General features: G+C 37.1%; 1 protein-coding gene across 5 annotated transcripts in view; it reads left to right on the plus strand.

The window, feature by feature from the left end:
* EPC1 (enhancer of polycomb homolog 1) overlaps nucleotides 1-20000 on the plus strand; it is a 66659-nt gene that overhangs the window by 41151 nt on the left and 5508 nt on the right. For 3 of the 5 annotated variants that reach the window (XM_015617982.3, XM_015617985.3, XM_015617983.3), the window contains 10 exons: nucleotides 239-398; nucleotides 2382-2527; nucleotides 2613-2819; nucleotides 3203-3351; nucleotides 4625-4781; nucleotides 6075-6251; nucleotides 6362-6451; nucleotides 6535-6683; nucleotides 7693-8045; nucleotides 13672-13755. In XM_015617982.3, the coding sequence (XP_015473468.1) occupies nucleotides 299-398; nucleotides 2382-2527; nucleotides 2613-2819; nucleotides 3203-3351; nucleotides 4625-4781; nucleotides 6075-6251; nucleotides 6362-6451; nucleotides 6535-6683; nucleotides 7693-8045; nucleotides 13672-13755 (1612 nt within the window). In that variant the 5' untranslated portion in view covers nucleotides 239-298. Of the gene's footprint in view, nucleotides 1-238; nucleotides 399-2381; nucleotides 2528-2612; nucleotides 2820-3202; nucleotides 3352-4624; nucleotides 4782-6074; nucleotides 6252-6361; nucleotides 6452-6534; nucleotides 6684-7692; nucleotides 8046-13671; nucleotides 13756-20000 lie in introns of those variants that run through there. The other 2 variants (XM_015617984.2, XM_033520597.1) reach the window with 2 other exon arrangements.

The following is a 20000-nucleotide window of genomic DNA, read 5'->3' on the forward strand; positions in this document are numbered from 1 at the left end:
GGTACGGGTTTTGTCTCGGTGTGCCAGGAGCGCCGACGCGCCTGGAGGAGTTGGGAAGGAGGGGTTGTGCTAGGGGACAGCGCCACCTGCCGGGAAGCCCTCCGGCCCGGGCAGCGCGCTCTTAAGCCCAGGGCTTTACAGCGAGAGCAGTTGCAGAGAAATAAATCTCCTTCAGCCCATGCAAGGCTGGATTCTCTAAATATTTTCTCAGGTTTTCATTTAACTTTTTTATTTATAGGAACATCATTTGCAGCGGGCTATCTCAGCACAACAAGTCTATGGAGAGAAGAGGGATAACATGGTTATACCAGTTCCAGAAGCAGAAAGTAATATTGCGTACTATGAATCTATATATCCCGGAGAATTTAAAATGCCAAAGCAGCTGATTCACATACAGCGTAAGTAAAGTAACTAATTCATTGGGATCTACATTGAGTCTACTTTGTCCGAGCAGCAACTGGCAGAACAAGAGGACACAGTTTTAAGCTGCACCAAGAGAAATACAGGTTGGATATTAGGAAGAAGTTTTTTATGGAAAAAGTGATAAAGTACTGGAGTGGTCTGCCTGGGGAGATGGTAGAGTTACCGTGCCTGGATGTATTTAAAAAAAGATTGCATGTGGCACTCGGTGCCATGGTTTAGTTGAGCTGTTAGGGTGTGGGTTGGACTTGGCGATTTTGAAGGTCTCTTCCAACTTGGTGATTCTGCAACTGTGAGAATTTAATTTTGCTAGTAGTCAAGACATTATTCATAAATATCTGTTGAGCTTCCATCAAGACTGACTTCTGAGTATTAACTTTTTCAACATGTTGAAAAATACTACTTGCTAAAGAAGTACATTTAATTCTTATTCTGTAATAATGGTTTGGAGGGTAATTTAGATTTGGTAGGAAGCACAGACACAAATCTACTTAGAGGGAAATACATAATGCATAGCTAAGAAACAGAGTATCTGTTCTCAGAGCATCACCAGGATAAAATGGCAGTGGAATGGATTGGGAAGCCAACCAGAAATGGCAGTAGCAATAGAAGTATTTGCCTACGCCTGGTGCAAATATTCTACATCTTAAAGCATATGGGGCTTGATATCACTGGTGACTTGCAAATTTGTTGTGGTTTTGTTTTTGTTGGAAGATAGCAGTTATTTGCTGTGGATATGACCCTTCACGTGAGCACCACATTACTTCAGATAAGTTTGGAAAAAAATTTGAAAACCAGTGTCTGTTGCAGAATTCTGTTGTATAGTGTAATAAGCAGAATTTTAAAAGTAGTATCTGTGCTGTGTAAACAATATCTCATGCCTAATTAACTTCGGTTAAATGTTAGACTTCTGTGTCATTCTGACCCTCAGTAATGGCTTAAAATACCTGAATTGTAGAATAGTGTGGGTTGGAAGGGACCTTTAAATATCATCTAGGTCCAAGCTCCCTGCAATGAGGTGTGGTTCAGCTTTATCAAGTTGCTCAGAGCCTGGTCCAGCCTGACTGTGAATGTTCCCAGGTGTGAGCATCCACCAGTTTTCTGGGCAACCTGTTCTAGTATATCACCACGCTCACTGTAAAAAGTTCTTCCTGCCTACTAGCAGCCTTCCATGCTGATATTAAGGTTATACTTTTGTCTTACTTTCCTTATCTAGCTGTTCTAACAGCTGGAATTGTGAGTTTTGAGGTGCATTGTATTCTACCTATTTGTTTATTAAAAATAGATATGTATTTTCACATGTGCACTAGGAAAGAAATTTGTGTCTCTTGCCAACCACAGAAATTTGAATGAGGCATGAGAATTAGGCAGTTTCAAATGCAGAATGATGCATTTTCCTAGGATACTGTGGAGAACAGTTGTTTGCATTCTGCAAGACATTACTTGTATTTGAAGATGCTTTGCTACATAGGGTAGATCATGCTGGGCCAGTGTAGTCTGACTCAAATACGTCACAAAAATCATTGATGAGAATATGTTAAGATCATTGTACAGTCTGCACATCCTTTGCTAGGAGTACCTTTGATGTGTGCTCGGGCTGAAATCTGAGCTGCTGGTTGTACAGTACACAAAACTCTAGAATGCTTTGCAGCACTGAAAATTTTAATGAATCTAAAAATGTCTTACTGAAGCATTAAGCTGTTAGCTTGCTTGACAACTAAAAAGTTTTTATTGGTTAACAAAATCGTAACAAGATGTCAACTTTTGTGCCTAATTTTTAACAGGGTAATTTTTTTCAAGAAAAAAACCTTGATGTTTACATTCATGTGGAAGTAGCATTATTACAACATTCAAACAAGCAATTTTGGTTTTCTCTTGAGAAGTGTGGTATGTGCTCTGGATGCTATTAGAGCAAAACATTTTTTTTGTAAAACTAACTTTAACTTTCATGTATCATTTAGCTTTTAGTTTGGATGCTGAGCAGCCAGATTATGACTTGGATTCAGAAGATGAGATCTTTGTGAATAAGTTGAAGAAAAGAATGGACATCTCTCCTTTGCAATTTGAGGAGATGATAGACAGACTGGAAAAGGGCAGCGGTCAGCAGGTACAACGGTACTTTGAATAAAGAATTTGAAATACAGGCTCTGTGCATTACTGTATGAAAGTGACATGCTGGGTTTTACATTTAGCCAGTCAGCCTGCAAGAGGCCAAGCTGTTGCTGAAGGAAGATGATGAATTGATCAGAGAAGTGTATGAGTACTGGATTAAAAAGAGGAAAAACTGTCGAGGTCCTTCACTTATCCCAGCAGTAAAGCAGGAAAAACGAGATGGTTCCAGCACAAATGACCCTTATGTTGCTTTTAGAAGACGAACAGAAAAGATGCAGACACGAAAAGTAAGTATATCAGTGCCTCCCTTAACTTTTCTTTCTTTTCATTCTATCTCTTTGAAAAAGTTGCTTATATAAAGAAACAATTTGCAATGGTACTGCAACATAATAAAAAATGGAATGTTCTTTTTAATTTGCAAGGGCAAAAAACGTAAAACATCTCTAGTCCCATTATTAAATGAAGGCTTATATTCACTTTTTCACTAAATTTACTGTTAAACCTACTTAGTGTTGGCAAGCTGTGTATCATTGATAACATGCACATGCTTCTCTTCGGTTTAGCATGTGACTTGTCTTTTTTTTAATATACCTAAATATTTAGAACTTACTTTGATTCAGATTATTGAACTTAAATGATGTGGGGAAACATGTATTTTGTGTATCTGCAGAATCGAAAAAATGATGAAGCTTCTTATGAGAAAATGCTGAAGCTGCGTCGAGATCTGAGTCGTGCAGTAACCATCCTGGAGATGATAAAAAGGAGGGAAAAAAGCAAGAGAGAGTTGCTGCATTTAACACTGGAAATAATGGAAAAGAGGTAATATTTATTGAAAATTTGCCGCAGAAAGCTTTGGAAACTTCTTTATAATTGGATAGCTGCAAATATTTGAACAATGGGAGATGTTTAAAGTAAGTTCAGACTGTTTCACTTCTACAGGATAGCATATTCATATTTGCCTATGGAGAAAAAAAAAATAAAACTTTAGGAAGTTGCCTGTTATGGGAATACATTGTTTTATTGTGTGTGTAGATACATACATTTGAAAGTAGCTATTCTCTATATTCTACCAGAAGAGAGACCAGTTTTAAGCAAAGTCATTTGAAATTGTGTGATAAGTATTAAGTAAATCCCAGCTATTTTTAAGACAAATTTTAATCATTAACATTCTTCTTTGACTTCATGATCTACATTCTTTGCTTAAAAAGCTTGATCTAATATTCTCTTGAGGAAAACGAGCATTTCATACAGTACTAAATGTGTCATCTCCAGCTAGTGCTTCTTTTGCCATTGATTATCTGTGCTGTGGGCCAAATGCTCTGGCAAGTGTCATTTCCCCAGTTGACTGGGGATCACAATTTTTGTGTGGAGTTGTCCTTTTGGTTGATACTTAGAATCTGAATAAACTTTTCTAGCCTAAGTATCCATGTTTGAAAGCAAATGTTCCTACTCAGTACCTTAAATCTGTAGAACTGACCTTTTAGTCTGGGTTTTTAGGGAAACAAGCTGAACTGACTTTACTAGGGCACTTCTTTTAGGCCCTGAGCATTTTCAGCAGAAACAGAGGGGAGAGAAGTCATGAAGATTTTTCCAGTTGCTTTTTAAAGAAAATAAGCCATTGAATAGGGGACTCTAATACCTCACTCAGATTAGAAAGCTGCACTTCAACTCAGCATTTGTCACAGGACTTGAAATGTAATGTTTCATGGATATAATTATTGAAAATACTCCGTAGCACAAAAGGAGGATTCATGAATAAGGCATTCTCCTTCACAGTTTAAAAGTTTGAGTGATAAATTCTTTAAATGTTACCAGTCCCCAAGGAAGGGGGTGAGTAACCCTCTCCTTTTCTTTACAGTATTACCTTCTGGAGATGCTTTACAGAATGGTTGTCTTTTTTTATCTGTCATCATTATTCATTGCAATGATTTTTCTGTGTTATTAGTCTCCTTCTCTGGACTGATACTTTTTGTGCCTATTGCTGATGTACTGGATATCCCTTTACCCCAAGTTGCAAGCATTAACTTGCGTTTTTCAGTTTTTTAACAGATGGATACTGTATTCCAACGAATAAAATTTATTCTGATTTCAGGTATAATTTGGGTGACTACAGTGGAGAGATCATGTCTGAAGTCATGGCACAGCGGCAGCCACTTAAACCCACCTATGCTATTCCCATCATTCCTGTGACTAACAGCAGTTCTTTTAAACAGCAAGAAGCTATGGAACTGAAAGAATATAAAGTTAAAGTAAGTACTGTCAATAACCAAGTTACTATTCATGCTCTGAAGTACACAAAATCCTCCATTTTAGGATTGGAGGAGAGAGGAAGCTTTTTGTAACTGGCAATAGGGTAGCAAAGCTGCAAGTGAAATAAAATGGCTTTGTTCCATATGAAGTTTCAAGGATAACAGATGACCAGTATTCTTCAACACAGAAGTAAAGGAAGTACAGACAAACTACAGATTAAAGGACACGTGTAATTGTGTTCTTATTCGGGAGGATGGAAACATTTTTCTTTACTACTGTCCATAAGGTTGGGATGTCGTGAACAGAACTCTATTTATTATCATTAGACATTATACAAAAATGGAACTAATGATGTAAATGTCATGTATTGTTCTGAGCTGTGTAGTTAATTTAATATGGAGAGTCAGGGTTTGTTTTGTTTCTAAAAGGTGATGCATTGATAATTCTCTCCCTGCTGCGTATCTTTGCTTCCATATTTAAGTAAAGTATCAAATAATCTTGTTTGATTTAGACAGCTGAAAAGTACTTTTCTCCCTGCGGGCTTTAATTTTGTGTCATACAAACCATAGCTACAGTGTGAACAGCTGAGCATGTTAAATAGGTCAGGTAACACAGGATAATTGCTGAGGTATAATTTGAATTTTAAACCAAGGCAGCTTGTAACTGAAGAATATCCAGAGGCTGTTCTGAATTTCACTTGGTGGTTTGAATCAGTTAAGTTTTCCATGGGTAGTAAATAACTGTTCTTGTGATTGCTGGTGTGTACTTGCTTATCAGTGATGTTGGATCAGTGAAGTGCCTCACAGCTTGGAAGCTTGGGAAATACTCTTAAACTTGACTGCGTAGTATGGAGAAACGTCTTTAATTTTTAGAGTTTTGCAAGATTATAGGTACCTTTAAGAAGTCTTTTTGCCTTTGGAGCATTGCTTGGTAGTTAGTAATACTCTGACACTGCATAAATGGCTATCAATTTAAACTGCTAGGAAATAAAGAAATAGAGATCATGATAAATATTTTGGTCTCCTTCTCCAAAGCAATACTGTTAGCTTAACTGCTAGTGAGTTACCTAGCACAGATTGAGCAAACAGTGCTTGATTCCATGTTGTTTGTTCAATGCTTCAGTTTCTGGATATGAAATAAGACATTATGAAATAACTGCATGTTTTACTGTGAATATGGTAGAGAAATGAGTTCATCTCATTAGCTTGCTTACATGGGAGTTTACTTAAAGTCCTGTTTTAATGTAATTTTCTTCTGCATGTCATTTTACACTGCTTTTATTTTTCTTGCAGCAAGATAAACCTGATGTTATTAGACCCAAAAGAAAGTATGAGAAGAAGCCAAAAGTCTTACCTTCATCGGCTGCTGCTACTCCTCAACAGACAAGTCCTGCTGCACTGCCAGTCTTTAATGCTAAAGATTTGAATCAGTATGATTTTCCTAGCTCAGATGATGAACCTCTTTCCCAGGTAGGACCTCTAGTGTTTTGTGCTGCTCTTTGGGAAAGAGAGAAGTAAAACTCAGGAATTTTCTAATCGCCTTTCTCATACACCACTCTCGCCCCATCTCCTCTTTGAAGGTTTTGTCTGGTTCTTCGGAGGCTGAGGAAGAAAATGATCCCGATGGTCCTTTTGCCTTCCGTAGGAAAGCTGGCTGTCAGTACTATGCTGTAAGTAGAATTTCCTTGTGCATCATAAGACAGAGTGTCATTGTGTGAAAACATCTTGTTTAATTGTTTAAAATTATTTTAAGCCTCATTTAGACCAACCTGGCAACTGGCCATGGAGTAGCCCTAAGGAGGGAAGATTAGGAGATGTGCGTTACAGATACTGCTTAACCACCCTCACTGTACCCCAGAGGTGTATTGGGTTTGCACGAAGACGGGTTGGCCGTGGTGGAAGGTAAGTGATGTGTAACTGTTGCTGTTTATAAAAATAAAATGAAATCAGCAAGATGTAAAGAAGACCAGATACTTTAATAAAAAAAATAAATAACAAAATTGAGAGGTCACAGGGAGATTAGCTGGCTAATGTCTCCATTTTTTTTGCACTAGTGGAAGCTGTTATTTGTGTAGCTATCTTCAAATAGTAGCATTTCAAGATAGCAAAAATTGTATTTTGCAAAAAAATGCTTTTCAGAATTTAGACAGTATTTGGTGATTTGGAGAGAGGCTTAGAAATTATAACTGTTAAATTTCAAATGTGAAAAATATCAAATAAGTAATTATTTCAGGCACTTTGCTTTTAGGAATCTTGACTGAAAACAATTTTTAAATGATTAAGTGTATAAGTATGTGATGTCCTCAAGAAAGTAGTACTTTTGTATTAAATTTTTATTTAAAACTAAGGATGTGATTTGCCTTTCAAATTTAGCTTAGCACCTCTTCACGTATTAGTAAGCCAGCTTGGCTAATTAGCAAAGTAGGAATGAGAGCTGATGGCTCTTACAGGGATGTATGCAAGGGGATTTGGAAGTTAATGTCTGGCATCCCTACTGCTTTGGGATGATTTTAGGTATAGTCAGTATATATGGGAGTAAGGCTTTGGAAATTTATCTATTTTAGGAGGACATATGAATCACTTTTTACTTAAGCAGTGTTACTCTCTAGTTCTTTTTGTTTTGTTTTAATTCTGTGTTGTTGAAATGTCTTTAATATATATGCGATGTTGTACCTCAGCTCTTCTTAGGACAGTAGAAGCTAGCATATACCTAAATGTACTACTTACTGTGAAATAATAGATGGTCATACATCGTGTCAGGGGAGTGTGTATGTGTGTGTTGGCTTGTTCTAAAATGCTTTTGTGTAGCTTTTTTTATCCCCTTCTCATCCACAAGCACACATGTCAAACCGATGATTTTCTTGGTATTTTCTTGCCACTGTTTAATTGTGCATTGTTTTCCTGGTTTTAGGGTGCTACTAGACAGAGCGCATTCGGACTACGATAATGCATTTCATCATCTGGATTTGGAAAGGTTTTCCTCATCGCAACACTCTTCAATCAGTCAATTTGCCAATACCTCAGAAACAAATACCTCGGACAAATCTTTCTCAAAAGACCTCAGTCAGATACTAGTCAATATCAAATCATGTAGATGGCGGCATTTTAGGCCTCGGACACCATCCCTACATGACAGTGACAATGATGAACTCTCCTGTAGGAAATTATACAGGGGTTTAAATCGAACAGGCACAGCACAACCCGGGACCCAGACATGCAGTACCTCTATACAAAGTAAAAGTAGCAGTGGTTCAGCACATATTGGTATGTTTATTTTAACAAACTTGCTTCTAGAAGTTTTGAACTTGTGTGAGAAAATTCAGAATATCATTAGGTCACCCATACTTTACATTGTGGTCGATTTTGATGGTAACAGCCCATCTTCACGTGTATCTTTTTTTGCTACATTGAATTTATTTGATTTATTGCTAACAGTAGTGTACTGCATCTGAGATTTATACAAATGCTATGGTGGTATGTAATTACAATTTTAGAAATACGAAAGTTGAAAAAAAAAACAGTATTGTGTAGGGTTTAAGTTGACTGAAAAATTGGATTTTTTGAAATTAAAAATATATTAATTGAAATGTTGATATAAATATTATGTATCTATTTTTTTATAGTACAAGGTATGGCAGTGATGGGAAATGTTTAGGTAAAATGTTTGCATTTAAAATCCCAACATGCTGTGAATTCTTACTTGAACTTAAATGAACTTAAATGCCATTTCCCAGCCAAGAAGTAGAAGTATCCACCCACCTCCACTGATGCATCTGCTTATGCTTAGCAAAACTCTTGGACTAATCACCTCTACATCTTGTCAGCAAGTGGCAGATTACATCTTATAGAATCTAATTACAGATTTGAGGATCTGACTCTGAAAAAATGTGATGTGGTAGTGGTTTTTAATTGGAACACTACTGGATAGCATCACTCTTGCTTCTTCTCACTGGAAGACTGGTATTTACATGGTTAGAATGGAACTTACCAACTCATCAAAATTCATGAGTTATTTACTGTAAATGTCATCTTTTTATAGAGGATTTAAGTGACGTAATCATTTATTTAAAAAAAAAAAAAAAACCTTAGAAGTTCACCATGGTTTTGTAAGGAGTCTCTAGAAACATATTTTCCATGCCATTTTGAATTATGGCTTTGGAAATCAATCAGAAAACCGGGGTGTAATGTAGGAGTGCAGTGAACAGATGCATGTACCTAATAAACTATTCAAGTTGTGGGTTGTTTTGGTGATTTGCTTTTAAGACTCTTATGCTGGTGTCAAATAACTTTAATCTTCTGCTTGCCACTATATTATATGTCTTCCCTCCTGTAATCATGTTGTGAGGTTTTTTTTCCCTGAAAATTCTTTCTCCTTTCATTTGTAGAGTTAGTGAGCAGCTTTGTTTGCTGCTTTATTTTGTGCTTTCTCTCTATGCTGTCCTAGATTAAGTCCTTGCCCCCCATGCCTTTCTTCTTCTGTCATGATTCCTGCTAGAAATGTACTAGGGCTAAAACTGATGCTTCTTCTGGTTTATGATTTTAGTGTGGCTCTTGGTGTTTAAATTTTGATCTTTCCCTGATTCAAATCAGTAAACCAAGTCCATAACTGAAAGAGGGCATTCTCTGCCTAGTGGCCAGGCTGAACTGTGATAAATGGTAGCCAGATGACGAGTGTGAAAACAAAACTAATGTGTGTTGAATAGACTAAAAATACACTGCAAAGTATTAATGGGCAATGCTTTACATTTGAAAATCATGTAGATTTGAAAAATTGGCTGATGGAGTTTTAAAGCTCACATCTGTGTGTGTCTGTATAAATAAACACACACACATCCTTTTAGAATGTTTTTTCTCTGAAATAGGTGGTACGGGTATTTTTCTAAATCATTTAGGAATTAAATGGAATTATTTGTGTTGATGAGTCCCATAGAAGGTTTTAATTGTGTGGTTACATATTGAAGTCTGTGGGAAGGTAATACATACTAGTTTAAGTACCTGGTATATTACATTCATTTGTACTTGGAATTCTGTGGAGATGATTTAGTATCTATGAAAAATATTTAAATATTCTAAGCTTTTCAAAATACATATGTGGAGTTTAGTTTCATAATTTTGCTAGGATTTGATACAGAAATTAAACGTTCAGTAAAAAAATACAGGTGTCTTGAGTTCATAGGTGTACTGAAAGTTGGTTGCCAGAGTCTTTGGATAGTCACTTGTTATTATATTATACCATATATTATAATTAATTTATATTAATTATTATATATTAAATATTATTATTATTTTATTATACCATAGCCAGGTAGATTGTATCCATATAATTATTTATTATCTTAATTGTGATTCTTGTGGCATTGGAGTATATATGAGTCTTTGTGTATGTGGTGTACTGCTGATCACCTGTTCAGGTGTAGGTGTTTGTAAGGAGAACAACCTGCTCCATCTCAGTACCAGTGTGGTTTTAGTGGTTTTTGGGTTTTTTTCATTCACTGAAAGGATTCTGTGAGATAAGTTGTTTATACAGATCACAGGGGTATTCGCATGTCTCATGTATGAGTCTGATTTCTTCAAAGGTGCCTGTCAGTGGGGGCTGCAGCTGCTGAGTTCTCTCTTTGTTCTTTCTGTAGCAAATACTGTAAAGAACCTCAGGTATCTAACAGTTATACTGACGTTTTTGTAGTAGTTACTGTTGCAGCTTAACAACCCTGTAGGGTTTTCCTGTTTCTTTTTCTGAGTTGTTTTTAAAGCTGGGAGTTTGTTGTGGGTGTGGATGTTTTAGGTTTGTTTCTCTTTGTCTTTTAGGTTTTTGAAGTGGCAATTGGTCTTTTGTCAGAAAACACTTATTAGTACATCTGTATTTTTTAAGTCATATTACCTTTCATTGCTACTGTGAGTTGTGGTGAAACTATATTGTTTACTTTTGAGATGTTCATCCTGGGATTCTGTAGTGACCAGCAGAGGTGGTCATATTGCCATGTTTATTTTGTGGCATCACATGAGGTTATTTTGTTTCCCTACTAAGAAAGTCTTAAGCTTTTTCTGTCTTGCATGATGTAGAGATGCTGCTGACAAGGAACATGCTGTGGAAAATACTTTTATTGGGTCTGTTATACATGGTCAGTAGAGCCATGAGGTTGAGGTGGTATCTCATGTCTTCTTTTCATGAGAGGATATAGTACAAAAGCTGTGCTGTAACATATCATTCTCTGGCTACAGGGAGCATTGATTTTCATCCTGAAGATCAGAGAGAAGCTTCCCCAGAGCTGGGCACTTTCTAAACATTTTGAAGTGCCTTTGATCCTGAAGAAATGTAATTTATTCTGATTCTGGCTTTCAGAGTGCTCAGTATTAAAGATCTGTGGAACTTGTTGCATTGAGATTTTGTGTGTAAACCAGGAAGAGGGTGTCTTAAAATGCCTTACAAGTACATGAACACTTGTGGTGTGCTGAAGGCTAGACTTTGACAGCAGGAGCAAGTGGCCAAGTAGTATCATTTGTGTAGAGTGTGGTTCCTTCTGATCTTACTGAAGAATTATGGAAAAGTATCCTTTGCCTGCTTGCAAGAAGAGCAAATTAAAAGGTCTTAACACATGTTATTCAGAACACCGCTAAAAAGGAAGCAAGAACATTAAAGCATTATTTTTGTGGAGAATTAACTTGGTTCAGAAGCAGAATTAGTCCAGTAAAGGAGCCTGTATTGCTGGCAATGTCAGGTTTCTCAGTCATAATCTTCAGAGATGGAGTGTACAGTAGGCATGAGTATGGAGCTGAAGTGTTCATGTTCCCTGTTGATTTGGTTCTGCCAGACAAACAACAATCTTTGACCTGCATCTCTTTAGAGACTGAGCTCTCTGCTGGAGACTTTCTATTGGATACGTTGCATTCACATTTTTGAATGCTTGGATCTCATAAACAGAAGTTGGAGACACTTAAAGCTGTACACATGTATCATTCCTTTTCAGCCTGGTGTTTAGGAAGTGGAGCAGAGATACCTATCACTAGTGAAATATTGGAGCACTGGTTCCCAGACTCTACTAAGAGCAGGCAACAGTCTTGCATGCTATTCCTTTCTGCCTTCATCATCCGGAAGCTGGATCCCTTTAAAAGCAGTGTCTAAAAGCTGGCAGGGCTGAAGAGGCTGACAGTTCACTGGAGCCTGCTCAACTGAGTTGAGAAGAAGCCTTACTGAAAATTGTTAGGTTTTGTGTTTGGGATTGTGGACATTTCTGTATATGAAAAGCTGTGGGTACCGAGAGTATAGTCAAATGCCTTGCATTTTCTTGTAAACTAGATATTTAGGTTTAGTACAAGTTGTGCATTGCTGTTCAGTAACTACTACTGTGGGAATTCCATAGAAATAACATTTTCCCCTTGCATGCTTTTTTTTTTTTGACCTCTTAATCTGCTTTTTAAAAGTAATTTTGTATGCTTGGGGATCTAGCAGGGTAGTGAGCTGTGCTTCCAATTCCCAAATATGTAAGGTTGCTTGATGGATCTGTACATGTTCAGCCTGGAAAAGAGAAGGCTTTGAGGTGACCTAGTTGGCACCTTCCAGTATCTGAAAGGAGCCTACAAGAAAGATGGAGAGGGACTTTTTACAAGAGCATGTAGTAATAGGGCAAGAGGGAATTGATTAAAACTGAAAGAGAGTAGGTTTAGATTAGAAAAAATTTTTTACTGTGAAGATGATGAGGCACTGGAATAGGTTGCCGAGAGAAGTAGTGGAACCCCATCCCTGGAAGTGTTCAAGGCCAGGTTGGGTGGGGCTTTGAAACAGCTCCAGGGGAAGGTGTCCTTCCCCATGGAAGAGGATTTGAACTAGAGGGTCTTCAAGGTCCCTTCCAATCCAAACCACTCTGTGATTTTATACTGCTTTTTCATGTTATCATTAAGGTGTTTATACCTGTTGCGAGATATTAATACAGCCTTTCCCCAGAAAGAAACAGGAGGAGGCTCCTTAATCCTTGTGGCAATTCCTTGTAGCAATGTAAAAGGACTTCTTCGTGGCTTTCATGCCATCACTGGCTGTGTTTAGATGTTTTTATTTAACCCTTGTATCTGTGAAACTCTTAACACTGCTCTACATTAGTTTTCCCTTTTCTGAAATGCTTCTTTCACATTACAGGACAAACTTGGTCATGAAAAATACTGAAATTTGTAATGGCCACTTCCAATTATCACTGGAATTTAATAGTCTTGGCCCATCTGTGGCTGAGCTGTTGAGATCCTAGCAGAAAACCAATGGCATCAAGAGTAACAGATATTTATAGCCCATCCTAAACTTAGTTGAAGGAGAAAATACAAAAAGGAAAAGCTTCTTAAGTCTGGGAAATGTGACTGTGGATGGGGGAAGAGTCACTACTTTTTAAAAACACCTGAGCACTTCCAGAGAATTTGAGACTTTGTAGTCTTACTAGATTTTCTCATTGACTTGCAATTCAGTTGGAGTAAAACTTTGCTCCAAAGTGGAGGATCTCTGAGCTTGTGCAATTGTTACATTTTGCATCCCATGCAAGGATGGTCACATTTGTAGCTGCACAGTAAACTGTGTGTACTGGCATGTGACATTTTGATGAAAACTAATTTTAAGAATAATAGGCAGAGAAATGAAAGTGTATAGGAAGTTTTCTAACTTTCATTCAATGTCTAGTAAAAAAAAATCCTTATTAATTATTTTCTGTCTATCTTGTGCTACCAAGTAGGGAGTGCATATATAGACCATATCCCTAGTTTGTAATCTTTACAGTTCTGATGTTAGGAGATTCACACTTCTATTGGGCTGAAATAAAAAGCTGTTGTTGTCATAATCAAGGGCAAAATGATTCATATTCTCATAGTGTGTAATAATGCCATGTTTAAGTAAAACCCATCTTGAACTTCTTTTCAGAAAGTGAAACATCTTTGGGCCTGGTGCATCAAATACTAAATCACACTGATGGCTCTAAGTCTCTCCAATCTTCTGAATTTGCTGGTGAGAACTTGCTGTACAGTAGAAAATCTTTAACCAGGCAGTGTAAGCCAAATAACATCTCTCATAAGATAGAGATTTAAAAATGTGATGTTCTGGACTACTTAGCATTGTGATTGATGTTTGCTTTGCATGCACTTGGCATTAGTAACCACTAACTGTTGTCTTATACACCAGGGATGTGACGCTCTCATGTATTCTCCCTAAGAAGACATTGTAACATGAAATATCATCTTTCCACACACTTTAGCAGCTCTGTAGTTTATTGAATTTCTGAAAAAGTTTCGAAGCTTTAGTTAAGTGAACTTTATTCTGTTACCTGATCAAAACTGCCTTTTTAATGGTTATCACCTCCACTGAAAGGATCACAGAATATAGTATTCTATTAATCGATTAGAGAAGTTCTTTGAACCTAATATAATCTTAATGTTTGTTTTCCCCCTGAAGTATCATTTCTCCTCTTGAGAACAGATACTGTACTTGTTATGAACAGCTTTTAAGCTACTGGAATTTAACTATCTAATTCTTAGGATGTTTAGCAGGACTGAAACACTTGTCAAAAGGTTTAATTAAGCTGTTTGAGTCTCTCCATATTAAAACTTTTTAAAACTTTATTTAAAAAAGAAAACCAAAAAAGAAGCTTACCCTGGCTAGGTCATTGTGTTTACTCCATAAAGCCTGCTCAGTTTGGCTGGCAAATCTAGTGAGCATCTTCCACTCTGGAAATGGACAGGAATTGCCAGTAGAGGGACCGGGAGCTTACACATGGATTTTCTGCTTTCAGGGGTATCCTTCCTGGTTTTTTTTTAGGAAACTGGTTATTGTGGTCAGCTTTAAAATGTCTGTATTTTCCTGCTCGAGAGAAGCACAGTAACAAGTGAGTGACCTCACAGTAAAACTTGCAGCAGTAGTCAGGATGGGAAGCTGTGGCTGTTTATGATACAAAGACCCATCTGTTCATACAGATTGCACAGCCAGCCCCTCCCCTGCCACAGACACTCACTCATCATTGGTTTTGGCCACTTCTGAGAAGGACTTGAGTTTTCAGAGAAGCTACTGTCAGCTACAGCACTGTAAGGCTAGTGCATGTTAAATGCTGTGGTACAATCAATGAGCGCTATTAGAGTATTTATATTGCAGTATAAAACTGCTGCAAACTGTGGATCTTTGAAAAGTCATTGACTTTTCACTGTTACTCTGTGCTCCAAAAAGCAATACCTGCTAAGTATCACCATCCCATAGAATTTGGTTGATACGTAAACCGAATCATGCAATTGAAAAATGATATTCAGTGCTTAGTTCAAGCAAAAAATAGATATGTAATTATCCCAAAGAGTACAAATACTCATATAAGTGATGGTAGGAAAACACATTCATATTGCAGTGTGCAATAGCTCTGTTTTTAATAAAACAAGATTTGTAGCTGTCACTAAGGAGATACTGAGCAGTCATTTATCTTGTCAGTCAGTATCAGTAATACACAGGATTTCATTCCTTGTACTCACAGCTGAAAACTGAAGTTTTTTCTTCTACCTTCCATTCCTTTTTGCAGTCCATAAGCCAGAAAACATTTCCTTGCTGCCAAAGTACAGCACCAATACAGTTGCAGAATATTGGTGGGGGGGTGGTGGGGTGGTGTGTGTCCCAAGCTGTTAAATGAACAGGAGCACAGCATAACATCATGTACTGACTTCAAATCTGAAGGTTGTCTCAGCTGAAATGTTGCCACTTGATACAGTGTTCTGCAAACAAGGAAGCATTTGTATAGCCAAGTTTCTTGGTAAAGAGCTGCCCATCTTCTGATAACCATCTTGAAATACAAGTAACTTCAGGTGGAGTTGTGCTTAAGGGTTCCTTGTGTTTAAGGTTAGAAAAGAAGTTGGGCTAGGTTAACTTTAGAGTCAAGTGACGTATAGATTGCTGAAGGTGTCCAGGAAAGTATGTAGAAGTTTTGTGACAAGATGCAGCTGTTAGCTGTGAAAGACAGTTGAGATATTCTGAAATAGTAATATTTATTGTGTACTAATAGTGGTGGTAAAGATTTCCCCCTTTGCTCATCACTGTGTAGTGATTCTGTGTAATGAATGAAACTGGGTGTTTTGTCACTGTTTAATTTGGTAAATCCTGTACTATTAAATAGTCATTCCTGTGTGATGGAACCATGACCACTGAGGTCTGAGTGTGTTGTTTGAGAAGAGTCTGTAAGCACTGCATCTTTGTTTGGGGCCACTGAAGCAAGGACCTGTCTTAAAATCTCATGTGTCATCTTTAACCACAGAGTGTTATGTTTTGTCCCTTTTTAAACTTCAGGCTGTTGTTTGGCTTTCTTTTTTTAAAGCCTTGAAAGTCTCCAGTAAAGCCAGGAATCTCTAACTTTGTGTAGTGTTGTGTAGCAATACTCTCCTGAGTTAACAGAAATACGGTTACTGATTAAAGTGTTCAGAAAAGGTCTGGGCTTGCTGCTTGCCTGCTCATTTTTTTCCAGGCAGATAAAGAGCAGTCTATGACAAAAAGAGAATGACATTTATTTTTGCTACTTCTTCCACATGTACCATTTTTCTTTTGACACACTTGAAAGGTTTTCAGCTGTGTCCTTTCTCTTTTTAATAACAAAAATGAGAAGAGATAATAAAATTTTTGGAAGAAGGTTTTTAGGGACACTCACTGTTTTTTTAGATTAACTGGTGCTGGCAAGATGCTGTTTGGCACCCATCCAGTTGCATCAATGCTACATTGCAGGCAAGCAGAAAGTATTCTCTGCAAGCCACATAGCACATTAATAGCAGCCATGTTTTTATGCAGCAACACTGCATTACAAACAATTCTGTTTGAATTGATCCTTTAAAAAAAGGACAGCTGAACTTAGACTTGTTCTTTGAGAAGCTCAGGATTGTACCTGCAGATGTAGAGGCACAGTCAGTATACCTGTGACTTCACTGTGCTGAGCATATATGTGATTTCCCAGTTCCAGTCACAGTTGGGTGCCGAAGGAAATGAGTATGTATGGTTAAATGGGTGAAAGTACTTTCATGTAAAGTATATATAGATGGGTTTTTACGTGCATAGGAACGGCAATTTTCAGAAACAACTTATCTTCCAATCAATATGCTTATTTTTTCAGCTGAAATGTAATGTAAACTGTAGTCTGAGAGAGGAGGGGAAGAAACCCTGTGGTAGTGTTAACAAAGTACATGATGGCTTTTAACAGAAGAGGAATAAAGTAATGCTGTCCTAGTTTGCAGGTCTTCAGAAGAAATTTTGACTTGGATAGTTAGCAGATAGGAGTAATGTTCTCATTAAAAACTTGAATGTAGTGTTTCTTTAGCATGGAAAGGAAGGACCTGGCTTATGTAATAGCAGTCTATAACTTGTTCTGGTACATTACCATCTCTGTCTATGGAATGGAAAAGGAGTAGCAATCAGATCATTTTAGGAGGCTATTGCTTGCAGCAGCCCTCTTTGAGCAGCGTTGCCTTTCTAACCAGGATTCAACAGATTCAAAATTTTGCAGTAAACCCCTGGTAGTGTGGTAAATAGTATTTTTAAATGTCTGTTGGACTTTTAATAAGGGAAGCAGCAAAAATGTTGCTGAGTATTTAACCTAAATTGAAAAAACCAGAAATTGTTCTTGAGTGTATTTTCCAGGTACTGTTTTTAAGTTGGAATATAGAGGAGGGTGATGGTGGTAGTGGGCTTCTTCTGTCACTTGTTTCCTTTGAGAGCTGTACAGTGTTCCAGAGTGGTGAGAAGCATACAGCTCTAAGGGGTCCTAGGCTGCTTAAAAAGAAATTAACTGATGTACAATTTCAAAAATACAGTTTTTGTAAATGTCACTTCTGGAAAGAAGAATGGCTTCCAGCCATTATTTAGCATAGTCTTTCCTAAACTAACACAGCTTGTCTCCATAAGCTTTGTTCGCTGCTGTTAGAAAAGGAAGTAGTATTTTTGAGGTGGTTAAACCAACACAGGTGACTGCCTTTACCTCAGCTTTGTTTTATAGCTAGAATCTTAAATATACTTAGGACTTGAAAATTGAAATGAACTACTAATTTCACTTAAATAGGCACAAGTAAGGTGGTTGTGATGGTGGAAGTTTTAATCAAAGATGGTGGTACAGCGTATTCTTTTTTGCCCTTTTCTTCTTTGTCATTCTGTGTGCTGTTGCTACATCACTTGAGCAATCTGTTCCTAAGTAATATATTTACAATGCCATACTGCAGAATAAAACACCTTGTTCATAGCATCTACTGAGTTCTAAGGGACCTATGAGTATCATTGAGTTCAGCTCCTGTCCCTGCACAGGACACCCCAAGAAATCATACCATAATAAATAAATGGAACCTTCAATGTCATTGGCACTGTGCAGGCTAAATGTATGTTGATTCTAAATTTTAGGGTTTGAAAAAACAGTAAATTGTATATCTCAGTAGCAGAACAGTACTTCCTCTGAAGAACCAGAACATTTTCCTCCCTCTGTTTCTGCTGCTCAGCTTTCTACCTGTTAATCTTTGTGTGCTAAAGCTTTCTTGCTCTAACTTGTGTTGGATGGCAGCTTAAAAAAAATCTAAAGAAGTTGTAAATTTTATTTTTAATATAAATTAAACAATAATCTCCTTGATTATTTGGTCAATGAATTCTAGTTTGTATGGCTTGGGGTTTTTTTCAGTAAGGACATTTATGAGGGAGGTTGCTACTTTTAAGCTATTCCCCTAGGAATAATTTTAAAATATTGCAGTGATACTTAACTGTAGAGGTATTTGGAAGTAATTTGTTGCTTATGGAAATATAAGTAAGTGCTACATCCTTACTTGCTCGAAGATGTTACTTATGAAAAAAGGTAATGTGACTGTAATAGCTGAGTAAAATTTTAGAGCTTCAAGTGTTCACATAGGAAAGTGCTGGCAATAATTTCAGTGCAATTTCTAATACATAGTAGAAGTAGTTTAAACAATATTTGAACACCAAAAAAAGACAAATACACCAGGAAAATGTATGCTCAGCAGTGTTTGCTCTGATGTTTCCAAGTTTTGCAGCAATTTATACTGACTTGTTACTCAAGTTTTATACAGGAGGTATAGTTGATCTTCAGAATCCTTTTGTATCCAGTAGCAGGACATTATTATGGTTTTGATGCAAATGTGTTTTCTTCAGGCAAGCAAGCTTGAAGGAATAGATTAACAAAATATTCTTAAAGATTTCAGTTTGTGAACAGGATTTAAGTGTGGTAGTGATTTATTGCCAAGCAGTAGCGAACTTCCCCAAAAGTGTGACTTCCAGTGCATTCTTGAAGTATGAATACTATTTACAGCACGTCTTTGGGAACATTTGTACAATCTGAATATAAAATTGAGGGGAAATCTGAAAGTTGTATCCTTTGCAAAGACATTCACGCTCTAATCTTGATTCAGTTTGTAAATTGAAAACTGAGATTTCATTTTGTTTTGGAAAGTAAACTAAAACAAAAACGACTTGCACTGAAGTTAGTCAATGAAATAGTGATTCTGCTGCACTTTTGGGCATCCCCTTTGTCAATATGTACTAACAATGCTATGTCAGTGTTTTATACCTGTGGGTTAAATGGATAAAATTCTGCCTGATTTGTGATGCACTGACTACTGAGTCACCTCTCAAAGATTATAGAGAGAAGGATATGGTTCTGTGAAATTGCGTATTGACGAAGTTTCTTGTACATGTGTAGTTACAAAGAAAAATGGTACTGAACAGAAATAGCCTGCACAGTTGTGAGCATGTCCAACTCAATGTTTTCAATTAAAACATAAATCTTAGTTGTAGGCCCTTGCTGCCTTCAGAAAGTTGTCAGTGAGGGATGCATTACAGTTCCAAGTTCAGCATATAAATGTATTTCACTAATAATATAGATAGTGTAGTTTCACAGGGTGAAAACAGTGATGCTATTTCTACCTAATCATTCTTTTTAATCTGTTTTTATGGAGTTTTTAGTGGGATTGGTTGCATTTTGGTTCCTTTCTCCCCCTCCTGTTTTAGTATCTTGAGCTAAATTCAGTTAAAGTCTATGTACTAAACAGTCAAAAAGAGAAGGTGTTATTTGGACAGAAGTTCCTAGGAGGATGTCAGCCTTTTGGACATAAAGGCGTTAAGGCTCTTAGGAATGTGCTGTGGTAGTTTTTTTTTTTTGGGGGGTGGGGGTCAGGTTTATCAAGTAGATGTGTTTATATACACAACTCCTACATATTTTGATATAGTATTTTCTCGTTTTATATTTTGTT

This window comes from Parus major, chromosome 2, assembly GCF_001522545.3.
Source record: "Parus major isolate Abel chromosome 2, Parus_major1.1, whole genome shotgun sequence".
Taxonomy (NCBI): Eukaryota; Metazoa; Chordata; class Aves; order Passeriformes; family Paridae; genus Parus; species Parus major.